The sequence below is a fragment of the Lissotriton vulgaris genome, chromosome 3_1 (assembly GCF_964263255.1).
Source record: "Lissotriton vulgaris chromosome 3_1, aLisVul1.2, whole genome shotgun sequence".
NCBI classification, from domain to species: Eukaryota; Metazoa; Chordata; class Amphibia; order Caudata; family Salamandridae; genus Lissotriton; species Lissotriton vulgaris.
Window position 1 is genome coordinate 296,126,277 of NC_141689.1, and position 18,259 is coordinate 296,144,535.

General features: G+C 45.3%; 1 protein-coding gene across 1 annotated transcript in view; it reads right to left on the bottom strand.

Moving 5' to 3' along the window:
* Positions 1–18,259, bottom strand: part of LMAN1 (lectin, mannose binding 1) — a 304,017-nt gene that overhangs the window by 156,088 nt on the left and 129,670 nt on the right. Inside the window, exons 9-10 of the mRNA XM_086960488.1 lie at positions 12,186–12,376; positions 11,991–12,061 (exon numbers count right to left, since the gene is read on the bottom strand). Of these exons, the coding sequence (XP_086816614.1) occupies positions 11,991–12,061; positions 12,186–12,376 (262 nt within the window). The remainder of the gene's footprint in view (positions 1–11,990; positions 12,062–12,185; positions 12,377–18,259) is intronic.

Consider the following 18,259-nt stretch of genomic DNA (forward strand, 5'->3'; position numbering starts at 1 on the left):
GTCGCTGTTTTTGCCCGAGTTCAATCGGCTGTAAGGACCAACAGTATTCCCCCCTCTGTGGGCAATGATGTAGCAGGGCTCCAACACCGCTGGAGGGGGTTGGGGGATGGGGGGCTGGGAGGGGGGGGGGTGGGGGGAGGGAAGGAGACGGAGGCCAATAGTCACACTCACCCTCCGCTGCTACAAATGGGTCAGGTATTCACTGCTGCCACAAATCGGTAGGGGGAGGCACATCGCACCAGCCCAGCTTAGCCCATGGCATTGGTATTGGCATTGCAACCCCCAAGCACTGCTAATTACTCCTCCCAGGGACTGTAATGTCTTTTATGGGGCCCACGCGTCTCAGTCCCTGTTGAAGTGTGCACTGGGCAATGCGGCCTTCAGCGGTTCACAGCCTGCTATCCTCCCAGCTCTCCTCATGTCCGGAAATCACCCAGGCCACCTCTTGGCAACTCCCAACCGCCCAGCCCTCTGTTGATCAGGGTCCGGGTCTCTCTCTGCCAGAAAAAGGGCTGACACACAACCGGGCCTAAGCCATGCGGTCTTCAAGCCGAGGCTCGTCCCCCCTCAAAGTAGGCCACCGGAAGCTCCCCCCACCTCACCGCAGGCGTCCCCGACGCAATGTGGCAGGCACAGATTCCACTGCATCACCGAGACCGGTACAGCTATTGGTTTCAGTTGGCCCAGCACTGGTTACTGGGATGAGTGCAGGATCGTGGGTCTCGAAAATGGAGCTTCTCTAGCTTGCATTTACCATCTTCAGCGTCTCAGCCACTTTCCTGGATTTTTGTCGACATGGTCTTATTTTCTCATAAAACATTTCTGATTATCTAAACTTTGGTGTGGCTCTTTGCAGTGTTTTGTGTGACTTTTTCTACTGTAAATGGGTTGCTTGCATAATTTCCATATTGCCTTTGATTTAATCCAGACTTATTTGTGTCACATTACCAGGGACTGAGCACAGGTTTATTTTATTTGCTTTGTGTGACAAGTGATGGCCTTATCCTCAGAGGTGGAAATTTGGCCACTCCAAATAATTATCCACTTTCCTGCGTATAGTGTGTAAACAAATATAAAACTGAAGGAGGATGCAACCTTTTAGTCCTCTTTAGTTCAACCTAAATTGAGAAACACTTGAAGAAAAAACGTATTTCATCAATTTATACACAAAGCCAGTGGTAAGAAATGGTCATTGAGTATTTAGTCTTTGGGTGGAAAATGAAAAGGACTCTATAGCATCATCACTAACTAGAAGTCTGAAAGTGTTGTTTTATTCTGAAAATGGTTAAAGTAGAAACATCTTACAGAAGACATCTCTTGGGCAGGGTATTGATTATGGATTTACCATTGAAAATCCTGAAATCCCCAAATGTTATTGGACACATAGTTGACATGAGGTTCTACTTTAAATACTCACAAACATGCTGGTGTATTAAAGCACACTACACCTATTGAAAATCATAACTTCAAAACAACAAATATCAAATGTCAACCCAATTCTCTGGTGCCTAGATAACTAGAGGGAAATTGATTAATCCTTTTAACAAGTATTCTTTGGGCCTCTGAAATCAGATTGTACTGCAACTTATTTAATTGATACGTGTCTCTTTTTAAGTATTTGACATTCATAAGGTAGTGAGGTCAAATAGTGTAGGTTTACTCTTGAGGGATGGCTGAGATTTACATGATAAAATAGAGGTCACAAAGCAAATAACACTCCATTATATTGTCGAGCTAGACGTATCCTATTAGAAAAGAATGCAATATCCTTCACTATTAAATTCAAAAGGCAGTAAACATGTCACAGTTTATAGCGGATTAATTTCTACCAAAATGCGGGAGTAATTGAAATTCCTTTACACGCATTTGCATTTTAAAAATGGGACATGAACACCAGCAAGGTCTGATGATCGTGGCCTAGACAGCAAGTTTCAGGTCGTCTTGAAAGGTGTAGAGTCTTCTGCAAATGTACTGGGTATTTATGCATTACATGTTTGCGTTGTAGTGAGACATTCCCCGGGAACATCTTGGACCTCTGTACTTGCAATGCCAGAACACTGGTGGTTAACAGTCAGAATGCTTAACTTACAAAAGCATTTGGAGCCAGGAAATGCAGCTTGAGGGGAGGGCTATATTCTAGCTTAATGGCACACCAAGGGCATAGTCCCAAAAGCATAAATGCATGCTGGGTTTTAAGCAACAAGAATGGGTGCACAGTCTCTTCCAGTCCAGGGACTAGAATTGGGTGACCTTCGTAGTTATGGTAGCATCAGAGTTGGGGAGGCAGTAGGAGAAAGAAACCCACAGTAACCAGTCATGGTAACTATTTGCCATAAAGGCTCATGAGCTCTTCCCTTTTAACTCATAGTCACCACCCACAAAAGGGAGGAGGGAGAGGAAATCTCTCATGCAGTAGAAAGATTGCAAGGTGCAGAAAGAAAGCTTAAATCCAAAGCTTCTGGTGCACGGGTGAAACACTCTGGAGGGAGGGAGAACAGCCTCTATGACAATTTTTACAATGCAATGCTTTTACCACAAAACCTTTACCACACAATGCCCTTACCATGCATGCCTTCACTAAGCATTTGCCTTTACCACGCATTCTTTTACCAAGAAGCGAAGTATATTTAAGGTAAGCGTGTTTAATAATGGGTTTAACTTATCTTAAATATACTTACTTTGTGTTATAAAGGAATGAGTGGTAAAGGCATATTCGTGCAAAAAGGCATTGCGTGGCAAAGGCATATTCGGGCAAAAAGGCACTTAGTGGCGAGGGCACAGAGTGGAGAGGGCACTGCGTGTAAAAGGCATTCGTTTAAGCATCATACAACAGTTCTGGGGCAGCTCCTCGATAAGAACAATAGCACTCACAGCAAAGCTGAAAACGGCTTAACATGTCTTGCAACAAGGCAGCAAATGTCTGCAGTCTACAGGCCAGTCTACCTCCTTTGGCTTAGGACAAAGCAATAGCAGTCTCTTCCTAAATCAGTTTGCCCCAAAATCTTACAGACGAGCATAAACAATGTGCAGCTCCCGGTTCAGCCCTTCTCCTTTGCTGGTGCACACCCTTTCACCAAGGTTCCATAGTAAACTGTTCATCAGGCTTACGGGGTCAGCTTGCATTCACAATTCATAGAAGGCAAGGTTTGGCCAGGCAGCCACTCTGGTCTAGTGCAGTACCTGAACATTTGGAGGGAATCAATCAAATCCAAGTGCATCTACTTTGTGTACATTCAGGTCCCTTAACAAACAAGCATCTCACAGGATGAAGTGTTTCAGAATTCAAGAAGATGGCCAACATCCCATAATATTTGTGAGTGACACTTAACCCAGACAGCCACAAACTAATCACAGGCTGTTGCCGGGTTCGACAGAGTATGGCATGAAACCCATTAGTTAATTGTATGAGAATGTAGTGAAGACTTCCTCACAAACAAGCAATGTAATTAAATGTAAAATGGCGCTTTCAGCAATAGTAGGAGTGACTCAAGAAGAGTGGTCAGAAATAAAGTAATAAGTAGCTAAACAACTCACTAAAATCTACAATCTACAGCAGACCATAAGCAATTATTTCATACTGTCAGTGTAAATCACTAAATGTCAGTTCATTCACATTGAAATACTAATAGTTTAGGAGGACTGGACCTTTTTACTTGGCTCGTTACTCGGTCTACTTTATGTAGTGGGAATCAGGTGGTTGCTCATGTTAGACGCGGAGACGTGAAGGATGCCGAATGAGCAGCGAGCGAACCACATGGAAGGAGCTCTGCAACTGTTCTCGGCTATCGGCTTCTCTGCAACTGGACGATTTGTGGTGTAATTTGCGGAGCCTGAGCTCGAGCAACCTGAGCCGACCCCGTGGGGGGTTGATTGTCGAGAACAACCATGCCTCTGGCTTGGCGTGTGTGGCAGTCGGCTGTCGCTGAGAGTGCACCACAGCTGGTCCGCGGAGGTGGCTTGGGTTAGCTCTGGTGTTGCTTGCAACTACCTAGTAGGTCTACTTGCCCCCAGAGTATCCTCACTTTGGTCTTGACTCATACTCCCCCCCCTCCCCCCGGGCAGTAGAAGAGGCAGATGTGGGAGAGCCAGCTCTTGGGCAGGCATCTTCTTGCCCGTTTATTGCCCCCACATCACCACTTCTTTGCTTTCATTACTCCATCACCTCCCCCCACCTGAGTTACTGGCTGATGACCCTTTGCGTTGGCAAGACACACCAGCAACAGCACCAAGATTGGCGAGGACTGATGAGCGCCTGTAGTAAGGCTTATAAGTCCACTGTCGACATTTGCTAAGTTAGCATGAGCTTCACTGCCATGGGGCTGCTTTTGCGCATGACACTGCGTGTACATATTTCACAAGCCTCTATTTTTGCCCTTTCACATGAGAACTGTCTACCTTGCAAGTTCTTTGCTGTGCTCGGAGGTTTATTCTGCACACAATGGTCAAGGTTAAATAACAATGCACCTTGTTATTCTGTTCTTATCAGTCCTTCACACCTAGACCTAACATGCTATACACAGCTGCACTCCTGGAAATCATGTACTTTAATATTGCAATCGCAACCTCTTTTAGACACACTTGGAGAGACACTTTTCCGGCGAGAAGAGCTGTGCTAGTCATGCAATGTGAACATTGTATCTAGGCCTTAAGGTATGGGGGTCCGCTGACAAAGCACAGAGGCCTTCCTTTTATAATAAACAATCTTGTCACGTGGAGGGTGGTTAGGTCGTTCAGTCCTTTTCCACTGTTTTTTATAACATGATTTGTATTCTATGGTTTTATAAACAATGCTGACCTTATCGTGTTTATGCATTTTGCTGCTAGTATTGACTCGTGTATTGCACCATAGAGCGCGTTAGTTGAAGTAAACATTTTAAACTGTACGGCGTCTCTGATTACTCGCATTGTGGACAGGTATTAGTAAGTGAGCGAAAGAGTGTCTAGTTCCAGCAATTCCCAAGATAAAGTGAAGTTTTCTGGGTTGTCTAATCATAGGTAGCTTCCTTGTAGATGGTAAACGAATGACACTATAGCTAGTCAGTTTGGTATTTTGGGTACGGATGTGGTAGGTTGGTACACCACCTATTCACTGAGAGCCCCCCTCCTCCGACCGAAACCAAACATAAGAGCAATACCAAATTACTCAGAGCCCCTCTGTTCAGTGGCTTGGTCCATTAAAGCAAGAATGGGAAACCTTACACTATTAGCACACTCTTAGCAACCAACTAATAAACTCCACAACATTGAGAGTAGAAATAATGCGGACAAGAAACTCTATCCAAGCACAGCATCAAGCTCATTACCGCCCTAGAAAACAGCAAAGCGGCAAAAATCCAAAATGCTATACCCTCAAGGGGGGAGAGTGGGGAAACAAAAGACTGCCCCCACAGAGGGGCCACAAGACAAATCGTCGCCCACTGCAACCAGGAACACAAGTGTTAATAATGATTGCAACAATGAAAACAAGATAATAACCAAAAATTGTTGAGACATAAGAGCGTACCTGTGCCCAACAACTCAGAAGGGAAAAGGGAAAAAGGGGCACATGCACCACTTCGGAACAGGGCGGACACAGTGATCAGTGTAGACAATAATGATGATGACAATAATGATGATGATGATGATGATGACAATAATGATGATGACAATAAAGATGAGAAATTCCAGACAAGATCTCTCACAAAAGTTCCATTACATCCAGAAATAATCATCATGGATAAAGGAGTAAATACACCAACGACCCACGGAGGCCCCTCAGGGTCTAAAGCCCTAAAAACTGACTTACCGTCTCCTTGAGGGAGGAACAGCTTCAAGAGGAGATAATTTCTCCACTCAAAGAGGAAGCAGGAGGGAAAAGAGACCATTTGTGGCAACACCTAGACTCTCCAACGGCCCAGGAATGGTGGCGCTATATAACTTATCAACAGGTAAACAATCAACGCCCTCTCTGGTCTCTCCGCCCATCCTAAGGAGCCCCCCAAATACGTCAAACACGAAATTGAAGGTATCATGTCTGCAGACCAATAAAAAGGTAACAAAGGCAATACATTCAATAAATTCAATAAGTGACGTTCTAGAGAAGCTAAGCGCAAAATATGAGACAAAAACAAACAATATCAGTACTACCACTCAATCCTACTAACAATCAATCAGTTGATATCAATAGCTCAACTAGCAACCTCAAGGAGGCAGACAAGTCTAACCAACAGCCCAGCACTGTTACCCCAATGACAAGAGACAACGCTTCACCATTGGGAGCAAACAATACCGAAGAAAATAGGACTGGTGAAAATAGCAATCTCTCAAAACCTGAACCAGGCGTACCTGCCACTGAGCCAGAAAAACGACATTTACCAGCAAGCTGGTGCTCAAACCTTTCAAACTCTTGCTTCTTTACTCTTGACAATGAAGACCTGAAACCTGACCACCCGTCAGACACAGAGGAGCTTCCAGCACCGACACAAAAAATTGAAAAACATATCACAATAATAAACAATGCTTTGATCTCAATGGCAAATGAGGCCCTTATGCATGCCGACAAGCTAGATAACCAAATAATTATACTACAAACAGTAGCTGGTCTAATATCAAGCCTTGACATCAAGCTTGAACAATTAAACTCGGATCAACAGAGCTCAGAGAAGTGCAGAGCTAAATATCAATCAGAAGGGATGTGGATGCAGCCCCATATTACAGAAACTAGAGACGCTTCCCGAAATAATGAGCATTCTAAGATGTCACTGAGGTTGGAGAGAGCTCAGTCAGCCTGCTTCTGTAAAGTATTCTTCTCAACTACCTCTACCTCCCACGCGCAAATTCGCATGGAATTTAATCTGATATCCCAAGAGTGTTTACTGAAAGCCAGGTTTATAGCATACTGCCTAAAAGCCAAACAAGCATGGGACGGTTCTCTAAAGAAGCACATCTGGCTAATGATAAATGACCCTGGGTCAACCTGGCATGACTTTCTAATACACATCGCTGAAACATTGGAAGCTCGTGAAATATGATCTGCCCCTTTACCCATACCGGTGGCATCAAAACCTTTAACAAAACAAGCAAAAATAATGTCAGCGAACAGTGATGCAACAACCTAGAAATAGCTAAAGCTGGGTATCAGAACTATACAACAGCAGGGGCCTGCCACATTACCGGTCCTCTCCCTTAAAGCCAATAATGAAGGGTCAATTAATGAGACTACTGTTTGGCTTTTTTGGCTTTTGGCTGTGTACTTTACCACTGTGTCATTGTAATTGTCGCGCCACTCCCCGTTCCACCGCAGCGATTTTGTGCTGTTTGCGTGGAGGGAGAAAAGCGCTCGTGTTGCCTGATTATTTCTTGCGAGGCAGCCATCTTTGATAGGTCGCCGGTCTAGTCTCCCCGCACCTCCCCGAGTACAAAAGGGCGGATCTCTAAGGCGGTCGAGAGATAGACTGAAAAACGTTACCGCGCTAATGGGAGCATTAGTGACGCACCTTTGACAAAGTGCTTGTGTTGTGAATACTTTTTACAAAAATCTTTTTAAAACTTGAGACTTGGAATTTTATTGTGTACTTTACCACTGTGTCATTGTAATTGTCGCGCCACTCCCCGTTCCACCGCAGCGATTTTGTGCTGTTTGCGTGGAGGGAGAAAAGCGCTCGTGTTGCCTGATTATTTCTTGCGAGGCAGCCATCTTTGATAGGTCGCCGGTCTAGTCTCCCCGCACCTCCCTGAGTACAAAAGGGCGGATCTCTAAGGCGGTCGAGAGATAGACTGAAGAACGTTACCGCGCTAATGGGAGCATTAGTGACGCACCTTTGACAAAGTGCTTGTGTTGTGAATACTTTTTACAAAAATCTTTTTAAAACTTGAGACTTGGAATTTTATTGTGTACTTTACCACTGAGTCATTGTAATTGTCGCGCCACTCCCCGTTCCACCGCAGCGATTTTGTGCTGTTTGCGTGGAGGGAGAAAAGCGCTCGTGTTGCCTGATTATTTCTTGCGAGGCAGCCATCTTTGATAGGTCGCCGGTCTAGTCTCCCCGCACCTCCCTGAGTACAAAAGGGCGGATCTCTAAGGCGGTCGAGAGATAGACTGAAAAACGTTACCGCGCTAATGGGAGCATTAGTGACGCACCTTTGACAAAGTGCTTGTGTTGTGAATACTTTTTACAAAAATCTTTTTAAAACTTGAGACTTGGAATTTTATTGTGTACTTTACCACTGTGTCATTGTAATTGTCGCGCCACTCCCCGTTCCACCGCAGCGATTTTGTGCTGTTTGCGTGGAGGGAGAAAAGCGCTCGTGTTGCCTGATTATTTCTTGCGAGGCAGCAATCTTTGATAGGTCGCCGGTCTAGTCTCCCCACACCTCCTAACCCTTATAGACAACTACCCCCAGCGCAGCGGGAGCGCCTTTGACGCGCCGAAGAGGCGCCAAAGAGAAGCCAGTCTGCGCCAGTCCGCGTTCAGACGCTTCGGGCTTCGTGGTCTGGAACTATGGTAGGGCGCCGCATTGTATACAGTGCTCCTACGCTGCATGCCCTGCGACCCACTAGCGTTTCTTCTTGTCCTATTATTGCCCCTCCCTATCCCACCAATTTGCGTTGCAAAGGCTGTAACTGGGGCCTTTCTCCACCCACTAGAGTGGACCAACAGCCCTTGTATACCTTGAAGCTGCTCCTCCTCAACTGCCGCTCTCTCTCGAAGCATCATACTGAGTTGGCGCTGTTGATTCAGGAGCACAACCCAGAGGCTCTCTTCCTAACAGAGACATGGCTCCAGTTCCACAATAATCCCACAGTAGTGTGGGCCATTCCTCAAGGCTATACCATCAAATGTCATAATCGTCAGACAGGCAGGGGTGGAGGACTAGCTATTATTTATAAAGATACTTATAGCTGTCGCATCACCCCCTCCACCTCTTCATCGTGTGAAAACCTATATTTCTCATTATGTCTGTCTCCGACTACTACCTTTTCTGGGATCTTGGCATATCGACCACCAGGCGCTTCTGGTGATTTTATTGCCAACATAACAGATTTAGCCGCCTACTCTGTACTTACCTCTGCCAATTTCACTTTGCTGGGCGATCTAAATCTGCATCTAGACGATCCCCTCAATGCCGCTGCTAACGACCTCCGCTCTAGCCTCCAAGCCATTGGTCTTACCCAAAAGGGGTTTCAGCCGATACATAATAGGGGCCATCTGCTGGACCATGTTTTCAGTAATTTGGACACGCTCTCGGTGGAAGCACCAGTACCACTGCCATGGTCTGACCATTGTCTAATTCCCATTACATGGTCCATCAATATTCCCATTACCTCTGCACCCCATACTAGGCATTGGGGTAGGAAATGGAGCGCGCTTCCAATTCACACCTGGGAACAGGCCCTCTCCGAACAACTGCCCCAAAAAACGGAGAATCCTGACCTAGCAGTCCATAATTTTCATAACTGGATCTCCAACTCTCTAGATCGAGTCCTTCCAAAACGCTCCCTGCAAACAATCAGAAGGCCCAAAGTCGCTCCCTGGTACTCTCTCGCCCTTAGGGCCCTGAAACAAACATGCCGGAAAGCGGAGAGAGCCTGGAGGAAAGACCGCTCTCAATCTAAAAAATTGGAGTACAGGGCAGTTATAATGCACTACAAGAGGGAGATAAAACTTGCTCAAGCCAAGTTTTATGAAAATAAAATTAATATGGCAGCTAATTCACCGAGGGAAATTTTTAAGATCGCTAAATCTCTGATATCTCTTCCTGTTGAGAGACCTATATCAGAGGGGGCGCAGGCCCGCTGTGAGGATCTTGCCACTTTCTTCTCACAGAAGATTCAGGCCATTTACTCCCAATTAGCAGCAAATGATGGGGGCACTAATCCACTGCCCACCTCAGATCCAGATTTGCCCCCTTCTTGCTCCTTGGCTACCTTTCCACTCCTGGACCCTAATACTTTAGATTCTCTTGCTCAGAAGGTTACTTCAGGATCCCCAAATGACCCTGCTCCACCCCAGACCTTAGTGAAAGCAATGGACACCATCCGCCCCTGTTTGCTGGAGGCTCTTAATACCTCCATTACCTCCAACTCTGTACCAGCCGCCTGGAAGTGTGCAATGGTAAGGGCCCTGTTAAAAAAACCGAATTTGGATCCTAACAATCTATCCAATTTTCGCCCTATCTCGCTGCTTCCATGGATGAGTAAGTTGCTGGAGAGGCATATCAACAAAGCATTAGGGGAATATTTGGAATCCAACAAATTTGTTCAGGTCTCCCAAACAGGGTTTCGCCCACAACATGGCACTGAGACCGCTCTTTTAGCGGTCACGGAAGCAGCGAGAGCCATAATGGACCAAGGTGGTAAAACAGCCATCATACTCTTGGACCTCAGTTCCGCGTTCGACACTGTGAACCATGCCACATTATTACATCGCTTGAGTGGCGTGGGAGTGTCGGGCGCGGCCCTGTTGTGGCTGACCTCCTTTTTGGAGGAACGCTTCTTCCAGGTATTTGAGGGCGAGGTGACATCATCAAAACATCTTCTCAGCTGTGGGGTTCCTCAGGGCTCCTCCCTGAGCCCCACGCTGTTTAATGTTTATATGCAGCCTCTGGAGAAGATCGTTCTCCCCTTTGGTGTGCGGATTGTCACCTACGCTGACGACACTCAACTCGTGGTCTCTTTGGACCACGAGGGGGGTTCGTCGAACACTTTGGGTCCATGTCTGGAGGCTGTAGCTGGGTGGATGCAACTCTCCCACCTCAAGCTCAATGGGGAGAAGACCGAGATCATGGTGCTTGGTAACTCCTCCCCTACCTCCTTCCTGGATGATTGGCCTCTGTGTCTCGGTACTCCCCCCCCCTCCTAAAGAGCAGATAAAGAGTCTGGGAGTCTGGTTGGACAGAGCGCTAGACTTCTCGTCCCAAGCTACTATCACTGCCTCGGTATGCATAGGGCTAATGAAAATGCTCCGGAAAGTGCTCCCTCTGCTCCCATTCCAGGCGAGGAGGGTCATGGTCCAGGCCCTGATTCTCTCCCGCCTGGACTACGGAAATGTTTTATATCTTGGGGCCCCGGCAACAGTGACAAAAAAACTTCAGGTCACTCAAAACTGCGCCGCCCGACTACTGTTTAATATCCCTCGCTGGCAGTCAGCGAGAACCGCCCTAAAGGAGCTTCACTGGCTTCCAGTAGCCTCAAGATCACTATTCAAGGCCATGTGCATCCTGCACAAATCCCTTCATCAAACTGGCCCGGCAGTACTGTACCCTCTAATACCGCCGTATGTGCCGCTTAGAACCCTACGCTCAGCTTCACTGCACCTGGCAACCAAAGTAAAAATCAAGAGAGCCCGATGGGGCGGCCGCTCTTTCACCTATTCAGCGGCGAAGGCATGGAACTCCCTACCCCTGTCCCTCAGGAAAAACAGCAACCTGATGTCATTTAGGAGAGAATTGAAAACCCATCTGTTCTCAAAAGCGCATTATTCTTTCCCTGCAGTCGCACACAGAATTCAGTCCCTAGCGCTGCGAGGCCTTCGGGTGGTTATGCGCTATATAAATGGAATTTTCAATTTCAATTCAATTCAATTTTCAATTCAATTCAATTCAATTCAATTTCAATTTGGCCTGATTCCAACTAAGGGCATACAAGTATGGCCAACAGTACAAAGAAATGGAAGTCACATAGTGCTGAGCATGCGGGGGAGGCACTTTATATTAACCCAGTTTTGATTGCAATGATTTTAATTAATTGTGCAATCAAAAATTATCTATCTTTCTAATAGTTTGTTAAAAAAAATACTTTAACTGAAAAGTTCAATGGTTACCCGGCAGAGACCAAAAACCACTTTAAGCGACCAATCCCTTTCAAAGGATAACACCAGACTTGAAATTTAAAAATGTGGACTGAGATTATTGATTTTGAAAACCATTACTGAACCTAGACTGACATTTCTAGAAATTTGAAGTTCTAGTGATTTCAATGAAGCACAAAAAATGCATTAATATTTGCTTACCTCATTTCATTCACTTGTTTCAGTACATCCTGCTGTGTGCGTATAAGAGCCTCAAGATCCTTCTGCGACACCTGAAGAAAAAAACACAGGAATTGGGCTACTAAATATGTTAGCAATAAATATGATGGGAACAGGGCTAAACCTTTATTGAAAATGATCTGTGTGTAGGAAGTTCAGAGCATTACAGTTACTCACCTGCATTTGCTGACTTTGGTCTCCAGCTCCCTTGTTGGCTATTTCATTTGTTACAGCAGTGACATACCGCCGCTGCTCGTCAAGTATCATGTCAAGTTGCCTGTTCAGTTGTTTGATTTCAAGATGAATGCGGTTTTGTCCCTCAAAAACTTGTCTAAGCTCACGATCATTTACAGATTCATACATGTCATCTGCAGGGAAAAGGAATAGCCGAAGGAGAATTTACTATTTTCATATTGCACATCCCTTACGTGAATTGTGACACCTGTGGCTACCTAATAAAGATATTTGATGGTACTGGCAAAATATCCACCACTTGCAATAAACTGGATGCATGGTATCAAATCTCTAGAGTAGACAACACAAAGTCTTAGGGTAGACACCTGTATCCACCAGGGTGCATCACTTGTACATTTTCTCTTTAGTCTTTAAGCAACTCTGCAAACATGTTAAGATGAAACCATGACATCAGCAGATCTACTCAGGTATTATTTCTTGGACAAGATTAGCATCCCCTTTTTTTAATGACTATAGTGTTCTTGTGGATACTTAGCAAAGAATGTGCATGACAACAGGAAGACTAAGAAAAAGTAATTGGTCGAGTACAAATGTGGCTTTGGAAAAAGTAAGACTGTGTAGCAAAGCCTGCATTCCTACATTACAAGTACCCATTTTCAATGCAGATACAGAAAAATCCAAACCTTTTAGTAAGCCTCTGCTATGTACCCACGTTAAGACCTGCATGTCCCAACCTTTGATAACATATCCACCAAGTAATAGTGCAATTCAAAATAGGAGTGGAGAGAGCATTTTTATTGTAAAATGTGTGTCCTGTCCCAGGAAGATAGATGTGGGTATAGGCCAAAACTGGATTAGGCACAATATTTAGATGCAGCCTACCCAAACAGCATCAAACACGGAGGTAGTGTTTAATCCGACTGGTATGTCTTATAAAAAAAAGAAAAAAGTCTAAAAAAGTACAGCAAACCCTGCAAGGCAGAATAATGGATTAAGGAATGGGCAAGAGTAGGGGGTAGTGAGGGGTTTTAAGGGCTCTGGGCAGGGTAAAGGAATGTGGCTGTAAGGGGTTTAGGGTTAAGGGATGGCAAAGGCATAATAAGAGGTTCTAAGGGCTCAGGGATGGGTATGCAGTAGTTTTTATAAAGGAGGGTGGCGGGTTGGGGTGGAGGGGGTTGGGACGGTACCTTGTCCCAAATATATCTGTGTGTGTACAGGAGGGTTTGGGGATCCCTCCAAAGAGGAGAGTGAGTGAGTGAGTGAGTGAGTGAGTGAGTGAGTGAGTGAGCGAGCGAGTGAGTGAGTGAGCGAGTGAGTGAGTGAGTGAGCGAGTGAGTGAGTGAGCGAGTGAGTGGGCCGTGGTGGTGGTGGTGTTGTATTTCCCCATGTAGAGCTGCTCTCCTCTGGTGATTACAGCGGCGCGGATTTCAGAGCAAAAACTATAATATTTCTCAGATCAAGTACGTTTCAATGCCATTTATTATAATGTCAGGTTTATCAAAAGGTACATTAAAAACAGATCATGGCTGACGGCTTCCAGAAAGGTGTCTTCTTCTGGGCGCTGTTTGCACAAGGTGAAACTCTCTTGAGAAATACACCGCAGAGTATTAAAAAGTATCTACTAAGAACAGTGTACACTCTATGCAACACTTGTCAAAAAACATATTTGCTTAAAATAACCAAGGTGCCCATTAGCCTAGAAGATGGGCACTCGCAAATATTTTCCTAGTAGCCAATAAGTTTGGTCTGCGATGTGAGAGGCTGCATTGAAGCCGGAGGAGTGGCAGGCAGGGGAAGTTGGCGGTAAGGAGGATGTAGGGGAAGCGAATCATATACTTCTAGTAGCTGAACTGCACATTGTGAAACCATAAAACATGGGACTAATCCCTGCTGCCCCACTTTATCAAATTGTGTGATTCTAGGCAATTGTTTTACTTAACTTTTCCTCCATTTTCTTCATTGTCACAAACAAGAGGACCACAAAATAAATGACTTAAGGACATGTACTGTACAAAACCTTACCCTGCGTTTGATTTAATAAACTACAATGTTGTTTATTTATAATAGGAACCCAAGTCACCCAAAGAGTGCATATAACAACTGACTTTACTCATTAGTTCACCATTGTCAGGGTGGAGGGAAGAATTTAAGTTTCTATAATCTTTTTTTAAAACTATCACTTTTAAAATAATTCTTTTCAAGGCACTGATATAATCTGATGTACTAAGGTGAAAAGGTTCTGCATGTTTATTAAATGCACTATTTGAATTCTGAAGAGAAATTATCATATTTTTACATGGTAGCTGCAAGATGTCTTTAAAATATATATGTTCCTAAATTTGATTAGTGCAAGACTCCCTAGTTACTTCATTTTATTTTTTTAAGACAAATTATTATTTGAACAAATGCTTGCCTGTTTATTTCGCATATTTTTCTTGTTAGTCCCGAGACTATTAAACAGCAGCCCAGAACTGCTATTGATCAGGGGGCTACATGTAAAGGTCAGGAGGGTCGCATGCACCCTCCCCGGACCGTACTTTGATTAACAATGGCCTAGAAAACGGTGGAAACACTGCTGCATACTATACGCCTTACAAGCAGAGCTTGTAGGTGATTGGGCACCTTTGCATACTCCACAGCAATCAAAAGGGAGTACTATGAACTCTGCTCTCAGACCAGGAGACAACAAGAAAGAGCCCACTCATCTTTGACAGTCAGTACAGAATAGATTGCACTCCAATAAATCAACGATCTTTCACCTCCATCAAGGATTTCAGATCGTTTTTCAATGTGCAATGTTAGAGGAGACATACTTGCTTTGGCTTTTTGACAAAAAAGAGGAGGCTGTGCAACCCCCGGCACCAGCCAGCTCCCCCCATGTGTGGGAGCCAGCATTGTTCCCGCCCAGATGGAGGAGCTATTTATGTTGCTCCCTCCCTTGAAGGGTGGGGGCAGAATTTTCTTTTTTTAAAGAGTTTATGTTTTGCTGGCAAATTCGCAAGGGTATCAAAGTACTTTACAACAGTACATGTTCAACAATAACGTGTAGATGGTACAGTTGCATCAAATCAGGACAAGGCAGGGGTTGAGGATGATGGAGGAAAAGTAGCAGGGGGAGGGGTAAAGGAGATCTCAGGGTAGAGGTCAGGTCTTTGTGGGTAACTGATACCCTGCTAGGTGACATGTTGGTTTAGAAGGAGATCCTTTAATTGTCCTTGAAGCTCAAGAATGAGGGGTTAGTTCTGATGTGTGTTGGGATGGAATTCCAGATTTTTGGGGCATTGCTCGAGAAAGAGCGTGCCTGGGTGTTTTGCTTGTGAGTTTTTGTCGGAATAAGGAGTAGAGTGTTTGTGCTCATTAGGTATCTTGTTTGACCTGCCTTTTTGAGTTTAGAGGTGAGGTAAGCTGGTTTTACCGTGTGAAGGACTTTGTGAGTTAGGCAGGCTGTTCTAAAACTGTAGAAAGCCTTAAATGGGAGCCAGTACAGTTCTTTCAGGGCAGGGGAGATATTTTTTGATTAATTTTCGCAGTCTAATTTAGACAACACCAGCGCCTGCGCGGCAGATTTGAGATTATTCGGTGGTAGGAAGGGTTTGATTTTGTTCTGATGTTTCAGGTTGTAGAAAGCACTCTTTGTGCTATTCTTTGTATGATCTTTCATTGTCAGTTTCGGGTCTATTGCGATTCCTGGAGAGTCAGCTAGGGATAGTGTGGAGTGAAGAGCATAATGGATTTTAGCCATTCTTGCATCAGCCAGTGTTGGACCTCTATGAAGGTGGCAATTAACTGGTGGACGTCGGCAAGTGAGGATATTTCAGATTAGAGTTGGGAGTCATCTGTATATAGATGAAAGGGGGTGTTTGCTTGGTTGAGAATGACTGTTAGGGGCTCCATGTAGATAATGAACAGCATGGGCAAGAGGACAAAGCCCTGGGGTACGCCGCAGGTAATTGCTGTTGTGTCAGAGGTCAGGTTGTTTATTTTAATTTGTTGTGATCTGTTTTGTGGAAAAGATGCTAACCAGCGTAAGAACACCCCTTCTGCACCAGTTCTTTTTTGGAGGGGCTCTAGGAGGCGCTTGCGGTCGACTGTGTCGAAGGCCCCAGATAGGTCTAGGAATATGCGCAGGCAGCATCGGTCTGTAGCCAGGGATTTGTGAAGGTCATCTACGATGTTCAGAATAGCTGTTTTCAGTCTGCATCCTTTTCTGAAGCCCGATTGATGAGGATCCAGGAGATTTTTGTTGTCCATGTGTTGGTTTAATTGCGCGAGAAAACATCTCTCTCGAGTTTTGACGAGGAAGGGGAGATTGGAGACCGGTCTGAAGTTACTGAGGTCGTTCGGGTCTGCATCAGGATTTTTTTGAGCATTGGAGTGACTTGAGAGAATTTGAGGAAGTCTGGCATCACTCTCGTCATCAAGGATTTTTTTATAATCTTTGTACAGAGGGGGATTAAGGCGTGATCAACTTTTTTTGCCAAGAATGCTGGAAGGTGGGAAGAGGGTTTGGGAGCAGCCAGCAGAGCAGATGCGTCTTCCTCCGAGAGTGGGTAGAATACCTTCCAGCTTTTATAAGGGGTGGAGAGCCCCATGGTGATGGTTGTTCCCAGTATGGTCCTGAGGGGTGATCGATGATAGGGAGGCCATGAGGTGAGAAGAGAGGTTGTTTTCTTCGTTTTCGGAAGGGGGTTCCCTTTGAATGATTGGTTATGTTCAAGGGACGAATATGAGGGACAGCTCGATCTTCATGATTTTGTCACTGATGAAGTTGGAGAAGTTGTCACACAGTTCTTTGGAGATCAGAGGGTTTTTTAGGTGTTTAGCAGTTTACTTGCCCAAAGCATTTTTAAAGCCACTGCCCGCTAAGACTGGACTTTGTGTTTGCTCCTGTTTGGCGGGAATTCAAAAAATGCTCCTGCTGGTGGGAGCAAAAACAAGTTTCCCTTCCAGTTTGGGCAGGTAAACCACTGTGTCCAGGGGGGGGCTACCAGGACACAGTATGCAAGCCGGCACCGAGAGATTGGGTCCCAAGGAATATTAAAGGCTCAGGGAGGGTTGCTGCGTGGCTCCCCTCCCCTTATTTGAGCATTTTTACCCCGGAGAGCCTCCGAGGAATTTGAAGGCACGGGGAGGGAGGCTGTGCGGCCTCCCTACCGTTAAAGTAATCACCCCTGAGAGATTGGCTCCCCAGGGCCTATAATGGTACCCCTTATGGAATGCGGCCCCCATGTGTGGACTCGCCGGAGCCATTGAAAGCTCAGGGAAGGGAAAACAGCTTTCCCCCTAATTAAAGTAATTGAGGTCTCTGGGAGTGGGGCTGTGGGCCACCCTCCCCTTGTCTGAAAATTTCAGCCCTGAGGGTGAGCTCCCTGGGGCCTATAATAGCTTCGGGAGGTAGGGCCGCATGTCCATCCACCCCTATGGAATGCAACCCCAGGCTTGGGGAGGGGAGCCCTGTAACCCCTCCCTGTACTTGAAGAATTATTACATCATGGCCCTTGGGGGTCATCTCAGCCGTCCCCATGTGCCATAGGGGGGCAGGGTATTCTTAACCTGCCCCCTTGTGTGATTTTTAAAAAAATTATTTTTTCCTTCAGGACAGGGGACTTAGTCCCAGAGTCCTGTAATGGCTGACAGCAACATTTTTCTCAAGCTTCTGGTAACCAATCAGAGTGCTCTTTCCCATGGGAGCAGGATGGCCCAAGGGAAAAAAATGATCTGGGTCAATCAGAAAGCTCCAACTTTAAATAGGCATTCCAGCGAGACTCTCGCGGACCCAACCGTCTAGATATACAATGTTTTTTAAACCTTAATTTTTCTAAAACTACTGAATGGATTTACACGAAATCACAAAAAGCACAATCTGCCAACTGTCAAATTTGGTGTAATTCCTTTTAGAAGTTTTTCCTGTAGCCCTGCCTACAAAAATTGTATAGAAAATGCATAGGGCTTTTGCATTTTGGGATCCCCCTTTTTTCTCGTCCCCACTTGGTGCATCACTTTGAAAGTTTCCATGCAAAAACTAGTCAAAAGTAGCACCTTGGGGGCGTGGCCAA